This window comes from Lontra canadensis, unplaced genomic scaffold (genome assembly GCF_010015895.1).
Source record: "Lontra canadensis isolate GAN:19392208 unplaced genomic scaffold, GSC_riverotter_1.0 scaffold111, whole genome shotgun sequence".
NCBI lineage: Eukaryota > Metazoa > Chordata > Mammalia > Carnivora > Mustelidae > Lontra > Lontra canadensis.
Window position 1 is genome coordinate 1,449,452 of NW_022631105.1, and position 26,687 is coordinate 1,476,138.

General features: G+C 46.7%; 1 protein-coding gene across 2 annotated transcripts in view; it reads right to left on the reverse strand.

Annotated features, from left to right (window-relative positions):
• The window catches only part of UBE3C (ubiquitin protein ligase E3C), a 109,053-nt gene that overhangs the window by 54,856 nt on the left and 27,510 nt on the right, over positions 1–26,687 (reverse strand). For both annotated transcript variants that reach the window (XM_032840288.1, XM_032840289.1), the window contains 9 exons: positions 26,441–26,556; positions 26,184–26,341; positions 22,284–22,437; positions 21,654–21,874; positions 20,882–21,036; positions 17,510–17,697; positions 11,597–11,683; positions 7,152–7,309; positions 6,758–6,990 (listed from right to left, as the gene is read on the reverse strand). In XM_032840288.1, the coding sequence (XP_032696179.1) occupies positions 6,758–6,990; positions 7,152–7,309; positions 11,597–11,683; positions 17,510–17,697; positions 20,882–21,036; positions 21,654–21,874; positions 22,284–22,437; positions 26,184–26,341; positions 26,441–26,556 (1,470 nt within the window). The remainder of the gene's footprint in view (positions 1–6,757; positions 6,991–7,151; positions 7,310–11,596; positions 11,684–17,509; positions 17,698–20,881; positions 21,037–21,653; positions 21,875–22,283; positions 22,438–26,183; positions 26,342–26,440; positions 26,557–26,687) is intronic.

Below are 26,687 nucleotides of genomic sequence, written 5' to 3' on the forward strand. Positions count from 1 at the left end.
ATCTCTAAAGTCTCTCGGTTTCGCTCCCCTAAAGAACAGAGCGGGTGTCAGTGAGTTCCACTGCACGTGCGGTCCTGTCCGTGGGGCCAGGTCGGAGCCCACGGAGCCCACCGTGTAAACATGTGCTCTTCCAACAGCAGAGATGGAAGCACCATCATCTGTGTGAAGAACATCTCAGCCATCTTTCCATTTCCGTAACCACCTATATTAGCATTTTAAAGCTGTTCGGACTGAACAGACACTGGGCTGAAATTTACACATAATACACAACTGTTAGCAAAAGACATGTTTTCTGACCAATATACAAGCATATTGACTTAGCGGTCCCTGTTCACTTACAGCTTGCGCACACTGTGCCCTGGATGTTGACACCCTCGTGGACGACCTTCCCCACCACACAGCGGAGGACACTCAGCTTTGCTGAAGGTAAGAGACTTGCTCCAAGGCTTGCCAAGGGGCAGAGCCAGGGCTGCCTAACTCCAGAATAAAACTTTTCATCTGCCTCCTGGTAGTCATCTCTCGACCTCTGGTTCCGAGGTCATTTACTCCCCACAGGTCACAAATATTAAACTACCGATGAAGGAATGAACGCTATAACTTACTTTCTTCTTTTAAATTACTGTGAAATTAGACACTAAAAAGTTTCAATATAGGGCACCCCTTTCTTACTCTCACATTCTAAGCATAAAGGAGGAAGTATCATGTATTACTTACTAACGCCCTGGTATCAGTGACCCTCTTTAAAAAGAAGAGAGAGAGAGACAGGGAGGAATGGTGCAAGGCATAAAGTGATGGGCCTCAGGAAGTGTGTCGAGGATGCCGTCCGCAGAGTCACGTGACAAAGCAAGTCTCAAGTTACACTTGGCAGCAAACCAACCTTGAAAATGAGTCCCGGACAGGATCACCAGAGGAAATAAAGGATACCTCACTAAATGTTAACTTTCAATAAATACAAAATAATTTTTTAGTATAAACATACTTCCAAATACCGCATTTTCAAAAAATGTAAATAGATCCAAAATACCGCATAGGACATATCTTTATCAAAAAAAAGCCTTTGTTATTTATATGAAATTAAAATTTAAGTGGATGACACATTTTTACTTGCTAAATCTGGCAATACTAACCCTGGACCAATTTCCAAAAAACCTTTTTAGAAATGTCAAATCCCATGTCTTAAATTCAGCTAGAAACACTTTTCCTCCTTCATTTAGACTAGTTCTATTCTGGGCACCTGGGGGGCTCAGACATTAAGTGACTGCCTTTGGCTCACTCAGGTCGGGATCCCAGGGTCCTGGGATTGAGTGAGCCCCGCATCGGGCTCCCTGCTCAGCAGGAAGCTGCTTCTCCCTCTCTCTCTGCCTGCTGCTCCCCCTGCTTGTACACTCGCGCACGCTCTGTCGAATAAACAAAATCTTTAAAAACTAAAAAAATAAACCAATTATCTTCTAAGTCATAAGAAAAATATAAATTTTAAGAAACCATGAAAATTTGAGTCTATTTGTGATGCCAAAACACCTTTGACCATGTCCCCTTTCTCCGCACCCACTTTCAGGATCACACACTCAACTGCCCCCCAAACACTTAGTACGGAGGGGGAAAGTGTATGGAGGGGAGCGCTAAAATCATGGAAACAGACTGACGATCGTAGAAGGTCAGGAAGACTGGGGTCACGATTATGAACTGGGACAACAGACAGCCAGTGTTGAGATCTGAGGCATGTCTCCAGTCAGTTTTATTCAATTTTCTGGCACAGATATGCCTACGACAGAAGACTATCCCAAACTGAAAAAATTTTAGATTTAAACAGGACCTAAGTCATGGCTAAGCTCAACTTCGCAAACTTATGCCCAAGGTCATACATATCGACCCAAAGTGACCCTTGGCGCCCTGAGGCCTGTGTTCCTTCAGCGCCGCACACTGAGCTGGCACACTGAGCTCTCCTGCTGGTGAAGGCCTGAGCAGAGGCCCCAACAGCCAGTTCAGTTCATCTGGGGGGAAGCCAGTCAACCGTTTGTAACTGCTCCCCGGAGCCCCCCCTACGTGAGTAGTCGGGACTCGAGAACCAGCGGGTTCAGACGTGAGGCAAGATAAAGCCATCACTAAGCAAACGCTGGGCTAACTTGGTGTGCCTGCTCAATACAGTTTCGGCAGACCCCAACAGCTGTAAGTAGGACACATTGCATTTGTTTGGGGTTTAACTCGTGTCCCCCACATCATGTTCTCCCATGCCAGATCGAAACCTTAAGGATTATACACATGCTCAGTAACTCTAAAAATTATTTAAGTAAACATTCAGAAACACACACAATTGCTATACACACTCTATTATCTACACCTGAATTAAGAATAGGTGATACATGTGAACAGGTTCCCTGAACCCAATGTTAAAAAGATCAAGTCGGTGACTGCTCAGAAACACAGAGATGCTCCTAAAAGCCACCTTTGACAGCTGTCCCAGAGCAAGAGAGCAAACTAACAGGCACCGTCTCTCTCACAGGACCCCTGCATGTTTCAGAACGCACCAGCTACGACGGTCACACGAAATCCTGGCGACTACGTGCTGCATCACACACATATTGAGCACTATATGTACATTAGCTGGCTGAAGGCCACGGAGGGTAAAGTCTGACATTTCTGAATGGAGATTCTTGACATTCAGTTAAATTACTGTAACCCAAAAAAAGTACATAATAGTCCAAATTGCGAAAGGCAACTGCAAGACTAAATTACATTTAATATAAAAGAATAATCTCTTTTTATCTGAAATCTTCTATGTAAAATCTGATAAGTAAAATCAAACATCTTGGGTAATTTTTTTTTTTTTTAAGATTTATTTACTTATTGGACAGAGAGAGAGAGATCACAAGTAGACAGAGAGGCAGGCAGAGAGAGGGAAGCAGGCTCCCCGCTGATCAGAGAGCCCGATGTGGGGCTCGATCCCAGGACCCTGGGATCATGACCCGAGCCACCCAGGTACCCTTTGGGTAATTCTTCAAGAAGTTCAATACAAAGTACAGGATACAGACAGCACACGATCTGCGGGTACTTGAGTGTGGTGAAAGTACAATGCGGTAAACGTATATCCTGTAAGAATTTTCCACTAATCTGAGTTCATAACAGACACATGTAGAAACAAAGTACGAGAAACACCAGTGAAGACCAGTTCCAGGAACACCGTCTTGCAGACAAGAATGGCCGTTCTCCTAGAGGGAAAGTTTAGAGTAACCTCAGCATCATTTCTCCATCCTACGTTCTCTCATGGTACTGATCTCGTTTATCTCAATGTGATTAGCTGAACATGTGGCTTTTTCGCCACGTAGAAATGCTGAGAGAGCAAGCGCCAGGCCAACCACCACTCACGATTCCCCAGAGGGGGGCGGAGTCCACGTTCTCGGGGTAAAGCCTGCGAGTTAGAGGAACTGGTGAGAGCGGTATCCCTTCCCCAGAGGCCATGACGCGTCCCATACAGACGACCCAGGTCGAAGGCGAACCACGTTCTATAAAGCCCTCCGTTACTACTCCTGAACACCGCTGTATTTGTAAAGACAACAGGATTCTCCAGGATGTTTAAGACACTACAAAATTATTTCTTAAAGTACCCATTCTATTTGGTAGTCAGAAACAAAACAAAAACCCCCAAAGGTGGGAAAGGGCGCTCTGAGAACACAGGTGCATGGTTTCACCAAACAGGGAAAACTAATGGTGGCGTGGCTGTTGTTTTAATTCTCACTTAAAAAAAAAATTCTTTCTGGAACTGAAACATGAAATCAGCCACTGAGAAAGCGGACACCGCTCACAACACAGACTTCTCTCCCTCCGTACAGACGTGCGTGGATGAGAAAAGCGTGAGGCACCTCGTTCCTGCTGCCCGACACACCTTCCTCCTCGCAGGTGCCCCGCTGGCACAGAGCTGCACACAAAGGCATGGCAAACAGGACTTCCTACCTCCTCACGGGGCTAAAGGAACCGCAGCCATAAACTGCACGTCAAGAGGAGTTTATAAATTTGATAAACGCGTAAACTGTTTTAGCAGTGTCACTGCAGGGCTCAGCAGCTGACCTCAATTCTCACAGCGACAAAGAAAGATGACTCTATGCACTTAAAATTCTATGTTCTGTGACCAGCGAACAGAGCCTCTCACAGAAATTAGTCTGAAAGGACCATCGTAAGACTGAGAAATGAAAATGTTGGTGGTCGAAGGAGTCAGGCCTCATCATCTGCAATTCTGTCAAAACCAGCAGAAGGCTGGAAACCGTTGGCAAAATGCGGTTACCTTCTCTGGTTGATTCTACCTTGAATTTTTCAACTCAAATTTGGCACGAAAACACACACAAAAAATCTAACATTCTATTCTAGTACTTTTCGGAATGGGGTGCAGAGCAGCAGAGTTCAAGGGAAGGCCCTAACCGCCCCAGCCATGGAGTGACTGTTCAATGACTCAGTCTACGTAACGCTCTTACGATAGTGTCTGGGACACAGGAGCCACGGAGGGGATTCTTTTTATCTCCCATTTAAGATAATTTTTTCTTAAAAGAAAAACCAGTAGCAGCCGAGCCCTTCTCTGCAATGCAAAGAGTATGCCTTGACTTTTCATTATTTTTTTGGCTCAGCTTACCAGCATGTAGTATAACTTTGTTTTTTTACCCCTCAAAGAACAGAAATTCTTTTCAAAAAATTGTCTTCAAACAATTCTGTCCTGAAGGTCTCATAACCTCAGAAGGTCTTTGTAACAACTCAATTTCAAACCTAAAACAATCCCTTACCAAAAAAGTAGAACTTCTCCTTAATTCCTAAAACCTTTAATCCTTAATCAAGTGGTAATGAGTCATTTTGAGGCATAAGAAAAAATTCACTATAAAATTTTCGTTTAATGTTGAAGCAAAATAAAGCAGGGCCCAGGTAAAGTATCTTCTATAGTATTTATTTTATTTTATTTATTTATTTGACAGACAGATCACAAGTAGGCAGAGAGGCAGGCAGAGAGAGAGGGGAAGCAGGCTCCGGGCTGAGCAGAGAGCCCGACGCGGGGCTCGATCCCAGGACCCTGAGACCATGACCTGAGCCGAAGGCAGAGGCCTACCCCACGGAGCCCCCCAGGCACCCCCCTTCTGTAGCGTTATTCAATCCTGAGGTTTCTCAGTCCTAAAGAGAAGCCTGTCATGTGAAAATTATGAAATTCTCAATAGGTGCTATAAAATAACGAGATTATCTGACACTGTGCACAAAACCTGATATCCTACATAATGGAAAGCCTTATTAACAAAGATCCCAGAGACTCGAAGAAAAACACATATGCTACCATAATACACATATCCAGCCAAGTGTACCTAAGAATTCTAAGTTTGAAATAGGTTAGGTAGCATATTTTTAAGTTAGAAAAGTCGCCAAGTTGTCAACCTTTAAGAATGGATAAATTAAGGGTTCAACACGTGCCCTTTAAAGTTTTCTTGGGAACATAGGGATAGGTAATTAAAATAAATTGTGCAAACATATATTACATCAATCCGCACAAATTATAAATTCAATGATGCATTAGGACTGTGTTCAGTGCAATCAAAACATTATCAGTTACTCTCACTGCTACTAATGCTCTCGCTCATAAGTGAAATGTGTTGTAAAATCAGGCCAAACGGGCTGGACAGAGACTACCGTGCACTCGTCAGATGAATAAGCAGTCCTTAATTAGCCCATCAGGTTAAGTGCAAGCATTAATGGGCCTTTCCTAAAGTCTAGCTTGACATCTTTCTCCAAACATGGCCAAGAAGAAAGTTCCATTAGCAATATTAATACAAGCTTAGTTGATCATTTTCATTCAATTAACTTCTTTCAATTAAATAGATAGCTTGACAAAAGCAGTGATAAAGGACCTGAAGGGACAGCTGATGACTCGAGCTGCACATTAGTGTGCTAGGGGTCGCGGGTATTAAACAGACTGTAAATCCAGCATTCAATTTGGAAAATGCACTTCTTCTGCTCTCACTCCTTTAATGAGCGATTTTAGCTGACTAGATGTGTTTGCTGCAGAAATTTCATGGCAAGTCAAGCACCCTTTTTCTTTTCTTTTTTTCTACCCCACCGTTACATTCTCAGCGGTGGTGACTTCCCGCCAGCATTCCAGCCACAGTCACTCATAACTCCTCTTTCTGCATGGTTAAAAATGAAGATATTTTAAAAGAATTTATATGCAACTTGCATTACATTAACGACCTTATCCCCCACCTTTGTTAATCAATTTCTGAAAAGATTAAAGAAATACAACCTGTAAGAGATCGTCTAGTGAAAAATGAAAATATTTAAAAATTTTATTTATGGGGCGCCTGGGTGGCTCAGTCGTTAAGCGTCTGCCTTTGGCTCAGGTCACGATCCCAGGGTCCTGGGATCGAGCTCGCGTTGGGCTCCCTACTCCGCGGGAGGCCTGCTTCTCCCTCTCCCACTCCCCCTGCTTGTGTTCCCTCTCTCGCTGGGTCTCTCTCTGTCAAATAAATTTAAAAAACTAAAATCTTTAAAAAAAATTTTTATAATCATCGTTACTCATACTTAAAGCAACTTTAAAAAGACGCACGTAATAACGTAAAAAGGGTTTCAAAGAAGGCAAAAGTAAAATGAAAATGATTTTCCATTTAAAAAAGTTTTGCAAATTAAAAATTATGCCAAAAACAAACCTGTACTTCTTATGAAATGAGCCAAGTGAGATTTGTACATTACTTGACCTCAGTAAGCACACGCACAAACACAAACCCCACGTACGGCTTACCTTAAACAACTGAACCCATCGCTTCTGCTCCATCTGTATGCACTGCTGCATTTCAGAACTGGTTGTAACTCCGATACTCTGAAATGCGGTAATATATTCTTCTCGAACTTCCGGCTTTGTTTCTGGATAAGCCAACTTGATGATCCCTAGGCAGGCGTCTCGAAGGCAGCGAGACAACGCTATCAGCTCTTCCAGAGTAAAAGGCATCATTGATGATTGTCTCTGACCTACAACTGGAAAACATAATCTAATGTTCTATCATACTTGGCTTTTTTTTTTTTTTTTCTCATTTCTTAATACAATGAAAGACTTAAGAGACTTAAAACTTTTCTATCACCTACGAAAACGGACAGGCCATGAAGCCAGCAAAAAACAGATTCTTCTAAACTCTCACCTTCTATGGGATCTCCAAAGAATTCATTGTCATGTATGGAAATTAGTGAGTGACTGAACAGAGAGCTAAACAGGTAGAAGAGAGGGATGATCCGACTGGAGTCTTCTAAAGACATGGGGGAGCCCCTGGAGATCACCTGCAGCAGCGGCACCATAGACCTTGAGACGGCAGCAAGAACAAAAAAAAGATTTTAAGGTTAGTTCCAATTTGGGAATGAATTAAGACATGACACCAGACAAAAATCAGCAGGGAAAATAACATTCCTATTAGCAACTGAACTACTTCAAGGGAAGGTAAAGTCCTTCTAACAATGCTGGTTCATAAACCGCTCAAATTAGAGATTAGGACCCCAAGCCACCACTCTCGACTCCTGCCCCCGCTACTGTGATCACCGGACAAAAGCAATTACTGAGATGCCAGTGGTCCCCAGACAGAGGGTTACAGTAAGTAACGCCACTACTTTCTGGGTTCAAACTACCCCTCCTCCTCCCTACTTCACGTATTCAACAAAGTATCGTGCTGCTCTCACGAAACACCTACCCAGCGGCTAACGTTTAGGACCGTTAAAAACTGCTGAGTGTTGACCCCCGATAAATGCTTCAGGAACAGAGACCCCCCTCCGGCGAACTGGGCTTTGTTCCTGTTAGCCGCGCTCATCTACCAGCTCGCTGCTGCTCCTGCTTTTCCCGGGAGTCCTGGCACAGGACTAGGGCAGCTCGAAAGCAAGGCGATCTTCAGAGAGCCCTGTTGTCTCTTCATGCGTCAAGAGCTCTGAGCTATTAAATTTTCTTCTCCACCTAGAACCTGTTCCCCCTCCCCCTTGGGGAAATGTGGTTCCTTGTCTTGTTGAACAGTCAGTGACAGAGGTTCACCAGCAAGCTCTTTCCAATCTATCAAGCCCCACGGTCCCCTACAGCATGTCCTATCGGTCCTGAGCTAGCAAATGTGGGCAAGATCACTGTTTGATCTTCACACCGCGAATATCTATTTCTACAAAACCACGGGATCTGTATCACATGCGATGCGACCAGGAGTAAGGATCCACAAATTACCAAGTGGTTGCCCACCACTGCCAAGAGTTACGTGAGAGAGCAAGGCAGACGTGAAGGCCAGGCTAATGTCCTTTCACTCTCGTGGGGCTTCGGTGCACTGGCCTGAGCCACCCGGAGCTTTAGGGCTCCATGGGGCCCACCCACTTCAGGGGAGAGCAATGCCGCCAACAGGTCCATGAGGACAGGGGCCCCGATGTGCAGTCTGAACTCTGCTGTCACAGAGAAGAACTGTTGTCTGACCGACTTCCTGTGCGTCCTGACCCTGAACGTGCAGCCCGGCCCTGGGCACTGGCTGACGGAAGCAATCTGTCCAAAATAAAAACGCAGGGAAGACACATAAAAAGGGACAAGGTACAACTGTCCTACCTCATGGCCAAAGCCAGGCTGACAGAAAAAGGGTCTTTAACTGTTAGGATAAAAGAGGTGTGGGGGCTCCCTTTGAACCGAGCAGACTGGAGTGGGCAGGAGCCCTCCTGCACCTCCAGAGTTACTCCCCACCAGGTCTAGAACTGCGCCCTCACACGATACACTGCCGATGGACAGAGGAAAACCACTTTATTGTCATGTTTCCCTGATACTAGTAGAAATGGTTGGCACCTCTCGGTTCCCTCACAGAACCACACAAACGACAGAGGACTGTGACAAGCGAATGCTATTCGGGGGGACACGGTGCAGGTCAAGTTACAGAGGAGTGACACGCCAGTCCCCAGCGGTCACCCTGGCACTCGAGCATGCCCAGCAGGTGGGCCCATATGTGTCGGCGTGTGCAGCGCTCTCACACTCGCGTCCCTACGACGAGGGCAATTATTCAACACGAGCTTATCCCATGAGGTAAACAAAAGAAAGGAATCGTTTTCCTTTAAATGACGGAACACGTGACTGGCAAGGAGGGCCGGACGTGCGCCTGTGGTCTCCTCCGGCAGGGACACGAGGGAAGCATATGTTTCTGGATTCCCTGCGGGCCACGCTTTCTGCCATAAACACTGACTCAAATACTCCTCTGAACACAGGTCAATCTCAAAGACTCATGAGCAAATAAAAAGTCCATAATTTACCATAGTGGAAAAGCCACGGATCGAGAGCCTGGGGAGTCGGCCGGCCTGGGAGCAGCCCTGAGACCGCAGGTAACCCCTGCCCCCAGACAGAGCGCCCCCGCCCGAAGGCTCCCGCGCCACATCCGCGGCCACCGCAGCCCTTCCCACGGGAGTCTCTTCTACACAGGTCGTTGCTGCACCCTCTTGCCGAGCATGAAGTCTGAGTCTACTGAGACCACCGAGACCACTACTCGCCGCTCGGTGGGGCAAGAAATGGGCAGTTCAGTCAGAATGGTCTGCACAGAAGCCAAGACAAGCAGGCCCGAGCCGGCTCGGGCGGGGCTTTGGTGGCAGGAGGTCCAACGGCAAAGACGAGCCAGGAGTCCACGCGCTCCCGCCCCTCAGCTGTGCCTCAGTCGCTCCGGAGCCTGGGAGGTCAGGACCCCGGGCTTCCAGCCCAGGCCACCAGCTCGTCACAGGGTTAGCAAGAAAACCCCCATTTTCTCCCGCTCCTGTGATGACCGCTGTGCTCGATGGAACTTACACATCCCAGTGGAACTCTTGTTAGGAAACGATTTCCAAATTAATTCAATGCCAATTTCAGAAAAATCAGGGATTTCAATTTTTAAATCATATTCCAAGAGTAAACTCAAGAAACTCACATGGTAGTAATACAATCCTAATATATATCCCATTGTAAGTTTCTTGAGGGACTTTAATTAAACAAGTAAGCTGAAACCCAAATTCTCAAATTGCTTTTTAAGACATGATGAGTTTTAAAAATTTTGTGCAACTTTACAAACTTATAAAGTAATTCTGATAGTTTACTGTAACTAATAATACCTCATTTTTCTTTCACACACCGTGACTCCAATTCCTTGCCAAGAGACAAACGCCATCAACAATCAGGCAGTCATCAGGCAGAGCTGTGGGGGGGCTCCACTGCTAAGTGGAAACACTCCGAGGCCAACGATAATTTCCTGTCCCAATGATCCCTGATCTTTTCCACTAAACAAACCTGTCATAGGCCAAGACTGGCATGGTCATAAGTGGCTGAAAACCACCAGAAAAACTAACAAAACATACACAAAACCTTTACATTTTAATCTGAGAATGAAAGGGTGTAAAAGAATGTTTCTGGACATGAAGGCGTTGCAGGTCTCTTTCTAATAATCCCTGCTGCCTCTCCCTCTTCGTTTCCCCTTCACAAGCGCCCACAGCTGCTGTGGTGTCATTACTCACTTTGGAGGCAAGGACACTAAATGAAGAAAGCCAGGCACGTCTCTCAAAGCGATGCTATTCATAAACCGACATTCCCTTTTATTACGAGTTTGTGTAGGTCAGTGACCTGAATCCCGGCTCCCGCCGCACAGGAGTGAACCCGAGACAAAGCGTCCAGTGCAGGCGTCCTTTCTGATGTCCCCGTCTGACACCACATGCCGCAGACCCAGTCAGCGTGTGCTCACAGTTGGGACATCCCACCCTCAGACCCCAGAAATTCCTTCCACTGCCTGGCAGGAAAGACAGGGAGGAAGGGACGGAGTGGGGAGGGGAAGGGGGGAGGGGGACACAGAGAGAAAGACTGAAGAACACTCCCTTTCCCAACTCTTGCCCTCAAACTGACAGGTGTCTTCCTTCATTGGACAGCAGCAGGCCACTGCAGTTACTGGTACAGCCGGCTGCACTTTGCAAGTTCAGTCTCTGGTGACCTGAGCGTCACGTCACGCTCCTCTTTTCCTGTTACAGCAGAGAGGAGTTCCCTTGGACTCCTGAGAGAGGACAGAGTCACCGAGGCACTAGGCTAGCTCAGTTCACCACAAAGGATATCTGAATATTAAATTCTCTGTTTAGTACACATTCAATTAAAATATGTATATTAAAGATTCCAGACTTCAAGTTACATAATGATTCATATAAGAAAAGTCAAATTACAGGGGCGCCTGGGGGGCTCAGTGGGTGAAGCCTCTGCCTTCGGCTCAGGTCATGATCTCAGGGTCCTGGGATCGAGCCCCGCATCGGGCTCTCTGCTCAGCGGGGCGCCTGCTTCCCCCTCTCTCTACCTGACTCTCTGCCTACTTGTAATCTCTATCAAATAAATTAAATAAATAAAAAATTAAAAAAAAAAAAGAGTACAGCATTAAAAACAAATTTACTGTCAGATAAAGCTATACTTTTAATGTATACGGATAAACATGTATAAAAATGGGCTTTAATTTCTTCTTTTTATGAAATTGAGACCATCTAGAATTTTTCTTACATACAGTAAGTAGTACTTTAAAACACCATCTTAGAATATTTTCACTTAGGTTGCCACTTTCCATGTACATAAGCTCCGTTTGTAAGTCCACGTGACACGTACCCTGTGATCATCCGTGTTGTCATGGAAGAGATGAGAAACCACAGGTGTCTCAGAAACCTGGCATTAAAGGCTAAACTGTAGAGAAGCCTGGAAAGGAAATGGGGAAATATAAGTGAGAATAAGCAGATATTCATTCAACATATTTCTTCCAAATTCAAGCAAGCTATAAACCAAAGAGCATGTATGATTCAGAAAATGTCTGTATTAAGCCCACAAAGAGCATACTTCCAGCACCAGGCTGCCCACTGGGATACGTGGGAACCGTTCCGGCCCCGCGAACACGAGCGGGCAGCAGGCCAGGCGCTGTTCCGGAGCTCGGCAGCCCTGAGCCGTGGCCGTGAGCTCCACCCCACGAGGAAGAGATGGGCTGCGGGAAAGCGCAGGCTGAGTGTGCTGACCCTCTGGGTATACTAATGTGTTGCAATATTTTATGGTACTAATAGTATTATTTCTCTACGTTTAAAAATTTTTAAATAGGAATTTTAAGTAACCATTCTTGAAACAAACACATAAGAACGTGTGTGTGTGCCTGTTTTTTTAAAGATTTATTTATTTGACTGAGACACAGTGAGAGAGGGAACACAAGCAGGGGGAGTGGGAGAGGGGGATGCAGGCTCCCCGCTGAGCAGAGAGCCCGATGCGGGGCTCCATCCCAGGACCCTGGGATCATGACCTGAGCCGAAGGCAGAGGCTTAACCCACTAAGCCACCCATGTATCCCAAAGACGTGTTTTTTAAGGCTTAACTAGCATCTTAAACAGAATTCAGATCTAAAAGTATATTCTAAAGGTTTTTAAAAACCCTCCTGTATAGTATCAATTCGATTAAAAAAACTAAAAATCTCTGTGGATAAAGGGTAGATGTTTAGGGGTGCCTGGGTGGCACAGTTGGCTGAGCTCTCAATTTTTGGCGTGGGTTGTGATATAAATTTCCTTTATTATTAAAAAATTTTAAGACATAGTTCAGTTTGCGGCAACTTGCCAAAGAATGTCTCTTCACAGACCAACTGAGAACCCAGAGAAGCTCCAGAAACAGCTCTGTTCAGTCAGCGTTCTGGTATCAAAGCCACAACCAGGTTCCAGAGACAGTGCCCTTTGTCTTGACAACTTTGATTTAAAAATGAACAGAGTTAGGATGCCAGAGTGGCTCAGCTGGTTAAGCGACTGCCTTCAGCTCCGGTCATGATCCCAGGGTCCTGGGACTGAGTCCGGCATTGGGCTCTTTGCTCAGTGGGGAGCCTGCTTCTCCCTCTGACCTCTCCCCTCTCATGCTCTCTATCTCCCTCTCTCAAATAAATAAAATCTTTTAAAAAAATAAAAATAAATAAAAATGAACAGACTTGAAAACTGAACTTACCCTCATACTACAGTGTCACTAGAATGGGGAAAGCAGCGTTCATTATGTGGATGCTTTCCTCGCTAGTCCTGAACACTACTGTTAGGAAGTACACGTGAGAAGATCAGTACAGGCTACACGTGTGCTTTTTCCAAGTTTACCTGTGCCTCCTGTGAATCGGCTGTCACTCATAAATGTTTAGAAAATTCTCAGAAGTTTCAAAACTCTCTTATTGCTAAGTCTGACCAAATCAAGACCACTTACTAATTTGATGTGTCTAACAATAATGATTATCAATTAGTTTAGAATCTATATATGACTTCAAAATAGATTTAATAATAAAATCATGATGTACTGAAATGTTTAAAAGCTCACCGATCTTATTTAGTCTCTATTATAGAAAATTCTATCATGAATCAAAAGCAAATTAAATGTACTGATTGGACTGAAAATATCACTGATGAAAAAAGCAAGCATGAAATCATAGGCAAAAAGCAAATTTCTCTCTGTAGGTATCCAGCTTCATACTTTCAAAACAAACTATAAAAAGTTGTTTACGTAAACAGGAGTGGTATAGTCCGCAATATAAAAGAAGACACAGGTCTGTGTAGTCCCCCACTAAAGTCACGGGCATACGCATGCTACCTCAGGCTATCACGGGCAGGAACTGTGAGCCAGGGCTGAAGAAAGCACTCGGCCCCGCTCAGAGCACAGGACAGCAGCCATGCGCTTCCAGACAAACAACTGTCTAAGTCATGATTCATCACGCAAAACAATTAAGCTGCCTCATTCTATGGGTTTTTGGTAGAGAAATGCAGCACATGTTGCAATAAAGCTCATCTGTGAGGCATTGTGAGTGGAACCACAGGAAGATAACAGCAACCTTTGTGATGCCCAAAACATTACTTTCAAAAATTCCATTTCAAAGGTTCTAGAAGTGCATGCAACAGAGGAGCTGAGGACCAGGAACAAGTCCGTGCGGCTGCTGGGCTGTGAGCCCCACTCCGGACACAGCACTCACAGGAAGCGCCTGCCATAAAACGAAAATGTCACAGAAAGTTGGAATTACAGGCGACATCTCAGTGTGTGACTCAGGAAGGCCTCTGACAGGATAACCTCAGTGTGAGTCTCACAGACAACTGAGCCAAGAAAGAGAATTCAAGGAGGAAAGAAGCATTTTGGACAGAGTCTAGCAGAGGCAAAGGGACCCGGCCTGGAACACAGGGGAGGCAGAGAGCCAGCGCGAGCGTGGCTGGGGCAGAGGTGACCGAACACTTGATCAGTGAAGGGGACGGAGCCTGGCAGTGACTGCGGAACCCGAGTCTTCTACTGAAAGCTAAGGGGACGCACTCGCAGGTTCGTGAGGAGGACAGCAGCCGGGTCACGTTTCTGACCGTCCAGCCCGGCGAAGCAGAGCGCGAGGACGTACACACACGCGTCACGGCGACTGACTGTGTCTGCACCATCACCACGGCAGGAGCGACTCCAAGCCCGCGCTCCGCAGCCAGCCCGTCCAGCAGACTTTCTGTGGCGCTGGGAGTGGTCTGTGCTGTGCTAGCTAACAGGGCGGCACTGGCCAGCCACACGAGGTCACCACGCCCTTGAAAGGTGCCGAGCTACGTGGCCAAGGAGGAACTGGGTTTACACTTTCACTGTAATTAATTTCAAGTGAAGTAGCCACGTTTTGCTAGTGGCTCCCCCAGCGTAACCCCGGGTTTTGGGGGAATGTGCTGAACTCAATCTCATGGAGCGGGGAGGGGTCTCGGTACAGCCCGTTAAACTGCTAACAGGAGTCTGGAGCTACAGAAGGCGGCCGGAGCCTATCATCCAGAAAACCAACCGAGTAGGAAAAAAATGAAGAAACTAAAGGGAAAGGAAGTCAAAGAAGTTGAGGAAACACTGGAACACAGACAGAGAAGAGCCTTGGAGAAACAGAAGAGAAGCCCAACAGCAAAGGGAAAGTCGTGAGAACAGCATCTGCAAAGGCAGCAGGGGAGGGAGGTTTGAGAAGAGGAAGGGCAGCTGTGCAGAAGGCCATGGAGGGCCGGGCTTGCGGGGTGCCCTGTGGGGTGCCGCACCCCCCATCCCCCAGGCAGGGCAGGGTGAGGCGTGGCCAAAGGGAGGGCACACAGAAGGGCACAGTCCTCAGCTCTACGTGGAACCCTTCCCAGCAGCACAAAGCCGTCTGATGACACACTAACCCCCGTCCTGCCAGCTCAGAGTCCAAGTCAGCCGGGGTCAACGCTCAGCACCGCACGCGGGCCGCCCTCACGTGTCCACATAAGTGCCCATCTCTCTGGGTTTAGTTCTCTGGACACTGGGATACTGCCTTCTTGTTTTCCCTCTCACAATACAACCACAGTATTCACAATAAAGATAGTGAATATATTTTCTTAAGGAAAAAATAAATTTTATATCCGAATATTTATTCAGAGTCCCAAGTCCAATGGCAAGATTTATGAATTTTCTCCCATAAAAGGAGCTGGAAATTCATTTATTACTTTTTTGAAATTTAAGTAATTCCCATAATCTGAAACTCAAAACTTATCAAAGACCACACACTAAAGGGCGCCTGGGTGGCTCAGTCAGCTGAGCGTCTGCCTTCAGCTCAGGTCATGATCCTGGGGTCCTAGGATTGAGCCCCACATGAGGCTCCCTGCTCCGCGGGGAGTCAACTTCTCCCTCTGCCCCTACCCTCACTCATGTGCACGCGTGCGCTCTCTAATAAATAAATAAAAATCGTTTAAAAAAAGTACAGTGAGAAGTCCACATTCTCCTCCACTCTTGACTTCCCCAGCACAGACATGTAAATAATCAGCTCTATGACTTTCCTGTGTATGTGTCCAATATATTTTGTGCAAATACAAACATACATTCCCACTTTTCTCACCATTCTGACACAAAAGTAGGTTATTACCCACTTCGTACTGTAGTTTCCTTTTTTCAATTAAACATGTACCTTGGAAATCCTCCCACATCAGTGTACAAAGGGTCTTCCTGTTCCTTTATACATCCTGACAATGAATGTTAGACAGGAATTAAAACTGCAGGGCGCCTGGGGGGCTCGGTCCGTCGAGCCTCTGACTCTCGATTTTGGCTCAGGTCATGGTCCCAGGGTCCTGCGACTGAGTGCCAGTCGCGTCGGGCCCTGAGCTTGGTGTAAAGCCCATGTAAGATTCTCTCCTTCTGCCCCTCCCACCACTAAAGCAAATGCATAATCTGAAGACGCCGCAGAAGCAGTAGCAGCAGCAGAAGCAGAAGAAGAGAAAGAAGAAATTAAAACTGCAAATCCCAACCACGAAAGAGGGACTCGCATGGGCTCGGAGGTGCTGACAGGGCATCATCGGCCCTGAATTTATTAATCATCTTTTAAATACCTTAAAAAAACCACCAAAAAACTTGAAAGCAGTGAAAATCGAGCATAGTTAAGTAAGTCTACTTGCTTTCATGAGCTATGGGAAACATTCAGGTACTAAAAAGCTGACGTATTTAAACCATAAATGAAATTCCTGGAGTAGTTTCTTAGAGGAAACTGGTGCAGTAGTCGTAAAACCAAGGCTTCATATAAAGCTCCTTCACCCACTAAACACCAGGCAGCGACGCATTTAACTGCCGTGGTTACTGCCCGCAGTGGCGGATTTCACGCCGCCAGCAAAGCCCGCGTCCTGGCGAGCTGCTCTGCTCCCGAGATGTGACATCCTGCCCTGCCGCAACCAGCCCACAGAGAACCAGTTCCCCGCAGAGGGAGCACGTCCCCTGCCACCTCACTTCCTCTAGTGGCAGCAAACACCGGGGCGCTGGGACAGCGCGGGCCAGAGGGCTGCATGCGGTGTCCAAGGCGGGCTCGGCCGGTGCTGTGTCCTCAGCGTGCGGCCCGTCCAGGCAGGCTGCTTTCCTAACCGAGACACCAGCTCTTTCCACACCACAGGAAGGCACTTTATAGAAACAGAAGAGAACTCTTCGGGTGGCCTCAACGGTTGGACACAGCGCGGGCCCCAGTGTGGGGAGATGGAGGCTCTCAGCAAATCGTCTGCGGACCGTCCATCCCTGCGCTCCCCCTCGAACCCCACAACCCCTGCAGCCTGTGCTGTGAGGTATTTGCCACGTTCTCCGGATACCACGGAGCCAGCACTCCAATGAGAGAAAAACCGCTCAACGCTGCGGTCCCACGTACTTACGTCAGCACACGGGCCACGTCCTGACCTGGGCCTGTCCCTTCACAGGCCCGCCGCACAGCTGCCCAGGGTGGCCCGACGCCGGGCGCGCCGTGAGAGCGCCACAAGCCGGGGACACACGGGCTCCGGAAGGCAGGCTGGGTCCGGCGCTCGGAGAGGGGCCAGGCCTCAACCGCAGCCCGCTCTCCGGCCCGCTAGGAAAATGCGCACGTGTCATTGACTACACGATAGGCCAGGGAAGCGGAGCCAAACAGGACCAGCTGGTTTAGAGAAGAAAGACCAGCGGTCGTTCTCCACGCACGGCTGCACTGCGGGAACCTCCTCCATCGCGCCCCATGGGGAAGCAGCAGCCCAGGCCGCCACGGGGGCACACGCCACTGCTCACGCGGCCCCGCGCCACTTGCCTGACTCTGGGCACCGCCATCCGGTGCTGCACCATGAGCGTGTGGCCGATGGACGCCATCAGAGTGAAGGCCTCCTCGCTGGCGGAGTCCCTCCACACCAGGGCCAACAGGGTGCTGGTCTGCTGCTTGGTGTCCAGCTTCTTGAGACACTCCTCGGTGATGTAGGGCACCGACAGCCGGCCGTCCTCCTAAACACAGCGGGCAAGCTGCTATGAGTTCACGACGGTTGGGCAGCAAGGACCCGCTATGCTGCGCACGGGATCGGACTCCACTCCCCGAGAACACAAAACAGGCCTGATCTAAAAGTGGCCCACATCACAACGGGCACACCCATTAAAGTACTATGAAACTTTCTAGAGTTCCACCCACAGTCGTCGTCTGTATAGGCACCAATTTCACCCAGCGTAACAACACAGGAACTGTACATACTCAGTTTTTGCCTCCTGATAGGACAACTATTTCAGTATTGACATTTCAGGAAAAATTAATTTCATATTTTAGATACCACTGTACTAAGCATACAGGTGCGGGAATATATTACCATCTAGCAGAATTTCCATTGTAAGCTATCTGGGAGACTACAGTTTAAGCAAAAACAGAATATTAAATATTTTTTAAAAAATCAAATAAGATACATTTTATATCTTACTTTCTCTAAGGATCTGATTCACTGAGTAAAACCTGAACTAAGCTGCTTTGTATTTATCTATATGGGGAATTCACCAAAGACACATGCTTTTCTCATCTATGTGCGCACATACTCAAGTGTACGTGAGTATGAAAATACACGCACAACACTGGGTGCTACTGACGACCCTGTCTGGAAACTCGTATGGATAGGAGTTATGTCATCAACAATCATCTACCAAATAAAACCCTGCTTTAGATGGAAGTAATAAATTCTACCTGCCAAACTTGAATCCGTAAGTAACATGCACGGGTACTACTTTTGTAGTGTCATACTTAAATTATACAGAGACCTAAGTGTTTAAAAAGAGTGAAATCTGACTCTGGAAAAATCTCATTCAATCAAATTAGATTCTACATAATTATCACAGGAAAGAAAAGGCAATATATAAGCAATGGACAAAAAGATCTGACCAAAAAATAAAGAAGATTTCGAGTATCTGTTGAGTACCTGGCCTACAGCTGGGTCACTGGTTCTGAACCCAAATGTGGACAGGAAAGGAGACGTAACAAACATTGCAGGGGAATAATGAAGAGGAAAAAATGAAAAAGAGAAGCAAAGGTATCAAGTCACATACCTGTAGTAACAGACCTTAAAACCCTTGTATATTAAGGGAGAAAAATAAAGTGGAGTAAAATTTCCTACAACTATAAGTAACAAAATTAAGTTGCACTTCTTTTTTTTTTTTTTTTTTTTTTTTTTTTTGCAGTTTGTCAAAAAAGATTTGAATGGCTTTGTGGGATGCCCACCCCAGAAGAAGGCTCACACATCAAAGCCTCACAGTTAGAAACTTCGAAATAGAAGTTTTATGCCATATTCATCTATAGTCTTACGGGCTTTAAAAAAATTTTTAATTTAATTTGAATTTAGTTAACATACAGGGTGTTACTGGTTTCAGGGGTACAGGTCTGTGACTCCTCAGTCATACAGAACAGCCAGTGCTCATTCTATCCCGTGCCCTCCTTCATGCTCCTCCCCTAGTCACCCCAGCCCCCCGCCCCCTCCCCTCCAGCAACCCTCAGTTTCATTTCCTAGAGTTAAGAGTCTCTTATGTCATGTGACTTCACTCATATGTGGGATTTAAGAAACAAAACAGGTGAACACAGGGGAAGGGAAAGAAAAAATAAGATAAACAGAGATAAGGTGTCCTTTCCGTATGTTAGAGACATGTAACCACAAGCAAGCGAGCCCGAGTGTTCCCTCTGTGCCCCGCGTCTCCTACTCTGCTCCTGTCTGTGTCCACAGGGAGAGGAGGGACTCCCTAACATTTCCCCAGCGGGTGCCGCCTCGAGCCTCATCTCCACCTGGATGCCAACCACACTGTGCATAACCATTTTAATGTCACAGCTTCTCCAGAAAGTTATCCAGTATTTACAAAGTGTCTTCTAAAAACAAAAAACTTTTATCTACATTCCATCTATAGAATCCCACTTTTTTTTTTTTTAACAATACCAAAAAAGTCACATTTTTGGGTGCAGTTCTGAATTCTGAAAGATGCAAGACTTCCAGCTCCTACCAAAAAACACTCAGTTTTGCCCTTTTGTAATTAGCCCTCCCTCTAGTTCTAAGGGGCAAGGACTCATCTGGTTTTTCTTATCGTTACTTTTCCATCTCTGCTAATAGAGCTATTTGTATTGGAGGACGTAGTACTAACACATCCTTTCACTTTGCAAGATCCTAAAGATTTACTTCCTCTGGAAAACTTGAGCCCTCTAGAGTGTAGTCTTTCTGGGACTGGACTTAGTATTAATCAATGGGAAATTTCCTAACAAAAAATTTTTTAAACCCATGATATCCGAACCTCAAGACATTTCAACTGTGTAATTAAGAGAAAAAGCAGCAGATAATATCACAGAAATTATGTGTGTATAATGCAAAGCTTTTTATCCTTTGAAAATAGCAAACCATGCTAGGTGAGAAATGGGACAACGGGTACAGAAATTATACACGACAATAAACTCAAAATTCATTTTCAAATACATCATAACACTTGTCATCTACAAAACTGCTGAAAAGTTAACAGGAGACATTACTTGGGTGTCCACAAGATAGGGTAAGGAAGAACTTAGCTTTTTCTCCCTTTGAGGCTGGGAGAAAGGGAGGGTGCGTGCCGCTGTGACTGGCGAGGGTTTCTGTGCAGACAACGCTCTACCCGCGCAGCAGAGGCTGCAGGGAGGCAAGAACTGAGAGATCACTCAGCTGGACAGCACTTTAAAAGGGGGAATTTTATGGTAAAGTGTATAGCCGTAAAGCTGCTATAAAAAAAATTCTTAAAAATAGAACAATGTTTGTTACATAGTAAGTGCCCTTCCTGAGAACTAGGAACTTGTTATTAGCCTTTTAACCCAACAATTTCACTTCGAGGAAAATTTCCTAAGTAACAGTTAAATTAATATACAGCGTGGCCTGCTGTGCATGAAAACTCACGTAACCACGTCACCCACATACACTCGGGTGGGAGAGAGTCCCAAGCCCCAGTCGCCAGGAGGGGCACGTGTGGGAAGAGCAGAGTGGCCACGGAGCAACCTCATCTGCAGTCTGAATGCTTTACAGTAAGAACGCTTTAATGTGCGACTTGTATAGTTGAAACTAAGGACGGACACAGAGTTAAAAGTGACTCCCAGATCAGGAGGAGTGGCGTGCAGTGTAACCCGTTCGCCGGCCCCAGGCCCTCGGGAGCTCACCGGAGCCCTTGGCTGCTGGTCCGCCTCCTCAACCTCGTCTTCCGAGTCACTGGCCGAGTCTGGACAGCTCGCGCTGGCAGGTGAAACTGGGAGCTGAGACAGAAAGGTCTGGAGTACCCTTAAATACACCAGCAGTCCTTCCTCAGAGAGGGTCCCTTTGTAAGACAGTCAGTCGTAATATCTGATTAGAAGTGATCAAACAAAACTGGAAAACTTGGGTATCACTTTTCTTATATTCAGAGAGACACTTCTGACCACAATTTCTTATCAAAATTATAGTGACTCGCGCACAGATGTATGTATCAACACATCAGAGAAAGATGCTGTAATTCTAGAATACGCACCCATTGGAAGTTTGGCATAAATGGGGATAACAACCCTGCACTCACAGTCCTCCCATTCAACTTTAAAATTTTTTTTAATCTGTGTGGCCTTGTAACATGTATCTGAATCACGCCCCCTTTTTTTCTGAATCAGGCCCCCTTTTTTTTCTTCTTTAAGAGGAGCCCCAAGGTGGGGCTCGAACTCACAACCTGAGATCAAGAATCACATGCTCCACTGATAGGAACCAGCCAGGCACCCCTGAATTGGGACTACATGCCTAGAAACTTTCCCCAGGGACACTGGCTAGGACACAGACCTTCAGCAAATACGCCCCCCCTGCAGAGGCCACCCTGACGCGGCCCACCGGCCCCTGGAGTCCCGTCTCCGGACTGGCATCTGCTAGTACCACAGGTGTGTGTTCAGGTAAAACACATCTTGTATCTCATACCCAGGTAATGCTCGCCAACCGTTAAGACAAAGAAGAAGAGCCACGGTGCCCCACTGCTTGTCTTGGAGCACCTGCTCTCCAGTAACAACAGTGCATTCAGGAAGGGCTCGTACGGGAAAGCAGCGTGCGTGTCCGCTAAGGCTGGAATGATGAAATGGAAAACCTGATCCGTGAAAGGTGCCGCCAAAAGCTCCTCAGTGAAGGCGCTGAAGACCTGCCGCCTGTAAAGAGGAGCAGAAGCTCTGACCGAAGCACACTGTTCGCAAAATCACTGATTACAATGGACATGCGAGAAACATTCTTTTCAAAATTAATGGAAGCTAGGCATTCGATATCAACTGAATTGCCTTGAAATTAACTGATTTTGTGCCTTTCCTACTGAGGAATGTTTTGCCATGTTTTCGTTTCTATCAACAGCTACTAGAAGACAGGAAAATAACCAGATCATCAGAATCATAAATTTATATTAGGGCACAGGCCAAACAGAAACAGTAAACTTTTTCTTTAAACTGAGTCACACTAATAAAGTTCTGACTCTGAAGTCTATATGTAAAATAGCACCCATGTAAAAGTTACTGTTAGACACAGAACCTGTGAACTTACAAAATCAGTCAATGACCCCATTCTTACCTTGCACCTTCTGGACAGGAGTTGTAAGTAAAGTGCAATGGTTTCAGAACATTCTCTAGCAAAATGTTTGCTATAGGAACTCGAGATAAATCAGAATATTCAATACTTGATGGAAGCTTGTTGTTAATTAACAAATAGAGAGATCTATAATACCCTGAAAGAAAGGAAAAACACATATTTAAAATTTGGTACCTTAATCATAATGAGAAAAAAAAAATGAGTCAATTTAAAAATGTTTTTTATAAATCTGCATGGGTCCGAATTTAATTCTTCTTCAACTTTCCTTTTTCATTAAATGTTACTAGTTTAACAGACAATGGCCCCTTTTTTTAAAGTTTATTAATTTTTTAAAGTAATCTCTGCACTCAGCGTGGGACTCAGACTCATGACGCCAGATCAAGAGTTGTATACTCCACGCACTGGGCCAGCCGGGACTCCCTTCCACCTTTTTTTTTTTTTTTTAAAGATTTTATTTATTTATTTGACAGACAGAGATCACAAGTAGGCAGAGAGGCAGGCAGAGAGAGGAAGGGAAGCAGGCTCCCTGCTGAGCAGAGAGCCCGATGTGGGGCTCGATCCCAGGACCCTGGGATCATGACCTGAGCTGAAGGCAGAGGCCTTAACCCACTGAGCCACCCGGGTGCCCCTCCCTTCAACATTTTTATTAAGAAAAAGTTAAATACGTAAGTTGCCTGAAAATGTATACAAGCTCCATCTGCCCAACACCCACTCCTCCATTCACTGGGAAGCAAATCTAAAATAAAACAATTTCAGTGTGTCATCAAAGGACTTTATTTTTCTTAAAAATGCCATTATGACAGCTAAAATAAATTGATAATAATTCCTTGCATCTAATCAGTGTTTAAGTCTCCAACTCCTGCTTGCTATAAATTTCATTTAACTGGTTTGCTTGAATCAGGATCCCAGTAAGGCCCAGGTATCGTGCTGGAAGAATTTAACCGGCTCTGTGGTTTTCACGAGCACGTTGAGCTCCTGGATGCGGGCACATGGAAGCGTCCGCCACGGCGGTAATCCTCACAGACTCTCAGGCCATCCTGTCTTTGGGCAGCGGGGTGGGCTTGGCAGGCCCTGAGCTCTCCCACTCATGGAGAGCACCGCCAGAACGCCTGTCCTCATCTGGGGACCAGAAGCCAGGACCCGGCACTCGCCAGTCCTGCTCCGGCAAGCTCTTCAGTTCCTTTTAGAGGAAACGATGGCTTTGGAGGCCACAGTATGGGCACCAGGGAATTCAAGCTGAAGCAACACCCTCTCTGACCTAAGCGTCTGATGGGCTTGCAAGGTGTGCAGTAAGCATCAACTCTGGCCTCACTGGTGACCCAAATCCTACCGTCTTTTAAATACACCCGCCCCCGTTTTACAAAGGGGTAAGAGGAATCTTCATGTGTCGTGTGTAAATATCTCCCTACTGCGCAGACACATCTGGTAGCGCACATTAAATACACAACTCACTTGCTTCACTTTGTGAAAATAGTCCTACACAAATTTATGCAGAGGCCACTTTTAGGCAACAGGCTTGAGCAAGGGCACGTTGATCAGGGCCCAGAGCCCTGGCTGAACAGGGTCAGGCCCACCAGGCGACCCACCTCGAATGTCTATAGGCCCTAACTGACCAATGCGCTGCTTACAGTGAGGCACAGTTACCAGAAAGGGAGAAAAGTCCTTATGTCCCAGACGCCCTCACTTTCCTCCTCTGCACACAGCCCCCACGAACGGCCTCGGGGCCGACAACCCAGCGTCTGCTCCCTGCAGTGGACGCAATACACTTCCGTCCTCTTTGTTCCGCTTCAGGTGAGCCCTTCCACCACCACAAGGCCGGCTTCTACCCCAATCCCCCTGATCGCTGCCCCACAGCTGGGGCCCCAGCTGAGCAGACAGACTCCACGATCTCCCCTTGAGTCATGACCACGAAACACGGACTCCTCCGTGCTCTGTCCTCACACCTGCTCTGTAACTCCAACCCCGACCTCATGCCTTCTCATCTCCGGCGAAACCCAAGCAGGGAAGCCTGAAGGCTCTTCAGGCTCCTGGCGGAAGTGGGCGGGACAGACGAACGGGATCAAGAGCCACAAACTTCAGCCATAAACCAAGTAAGTCACGGAGATTAAAGCAAAAAAACAAAGCAAACAAAAAAAGGACAGCATAGGGAGTACATCGAGAATTTTTAAAAATACCACATCAAGAAAATTTGAAAAATATTATACCATTAACATGTCAACACCAATCTATGTACTAAACAGATCACTTGACAGCACGACTAGAGTCTGAAGTCCAGCCGCACTCGTTAGGGCACACGCATGTGTACGGTAACACACGCTTTGATTAGTAAACAGTGCCAAATGTCACAGACTCCTACTGCCGGGAGAAACCAGTGAGCGGAATTCAGAGCAACAAACTCCCAGTGACGTCACTAAGTCACAGGGACGGAAAGCACAGCACAGGGAGCACCGTCGACAGTAACAGAGCGATGGACGGTGGCCACACTTGCCACAAGGGGCCCTGAGCACTGCGCGGAGCTGTGGAATCAACCAATGGCATCACATGTCCCCACAGAAGGTGCCAGAAGCGGCAATTTCACTGCAAGATTGTGACACACTTTCTACTTCTAGACACATTGCAAAATAATGCATTTCTTAGTTATATCCTTTAAACTTTTAGAAAACAATAAAAGTAAAACTCTCACGGATTGCTCAGCCTTAATCAATACACACAATCAGGCATCAGCCAATACAAGGGATGATTTTAATCACCATTACTTGTTTTAAAAGATCAAAACCCACAAATTTCAATTTACTTTCAGTTGACTCCCTAATTTTTCAACAAACTAAGGAGTTTTCTTTAAGATTTTATTTATTTGAGAGAGAGAGAAAGAGAGCACACGCACACACATGTACACATCAGCCAGAAGGGCAGAGAAGCAGACTCCCCGCTGAGCAGGGAGCCTGATGCGGGACTTGAACCCAGGACCTGGCATCGTGACCTGAGCCCAAGGCAGATGCTTAACAACTGAGCCACCCAGGCACCACTTGATCTTTTTTTTTTAAACCGGAGCCAAACACTAAGGTTGAGATGTATGCGAATTGGATTTTTAGTTTCAGAACTGAGGACTGAATTAGCTAGGTTTAGCCTAGATTAGTCCATCAGCTCTGGGGAACAAAAGGACTTTACGGTTTTACCAGTAACTCTTGCTTTCCAGAACCACCTACAGCACGTCTTCTGACTGATAACGTACCTATTTTTTAAAGCTAGTCCTTCTCAAGTCCAAGCCCCGAAGTGTTTGTCTTCCTAGCTGTGAGACTACTGGGAGTCAGATTGTTAAGTGTTCGTGTCACACTGCTTAATTCATCACAGAAGTGTCAGAAGCCCTCTCGGTTTCAGTCACCAACGTGTCCTCGGAGGAATTTCGGATCTCGGTTATTATGCCTTAACACAGCACAGCCATGACCGGGAGAGCGTCAACGCCTCACAGCATGACGACCCAGTCAGAAAGAGATCTCAGACCCGGTGTCTTTGTCTCCTCTGCCGGACTGAGGTGAAGACCGGAATTTCCTCCTGAGACCGGCGAAGCCACCGATCTGTCCCTCGGTCCTGCGGCACCACTGCCCCTGCCAGCTGGGGACACGGATGCTGGCCCTGCTGTGGGGGGATCGGCTGCCGCAGGCGCACGTCAGCGAGGCCCCACAGGGTTCTGGACGTGAGCATCCATTTGCTTCACTTTCAGGCACAGGAGGTGTCAGAGAGCGGACCGCACGTCCAGAGGTTTAAGGTGGAGGATGAGTGTGGGCAGTGGGGCCCTGCTGCCGTCACTCCTGGTGCTCGGAGCAGGCGCGCAAGCTCTACGGGGCACCCCGCCGACCCTGCCCCGGCCCAGCCGCCACCTACCATTCTGAATCATGTAGTGCAAGATCTGTTCAATGACGGACGCCACATAGCTAGCGTCCTGCAAAACAGGCAAGTACGTATTCTCAGACGAAAACACCTCCAGCATCCTCATCGGAAGTGCGACATTCAAACTGTCATCGCTACAGCTTTGCAGTAACCTGTAAAACAGAACAGAGGCGTTCACACACCGGATGGCAGAGGTCGTCCTAAAGCCCCACAGGCGACTCTCCCTCACCGCGTGCCTTGACGGGGTTTACCTGCAGCCGAGGCTCATCAGCCTCTTTATCTGAAACAGACACGTGAGTCTCTCGGACCCGTCCAACTGCCGGACAAACAGAGAGCTGTGTTTGATCAAGTTCTGATACATCCATATCTGAAACACAACACACACGGTCACCTCAGTCCGCACGAAGCTCGTCATTACAGCACAGAACACTCCAAACTTCCATAAGTAGCGAACAGACACTGAATCGAGACGTGATAAAACGTGAATCTGCTCAATCA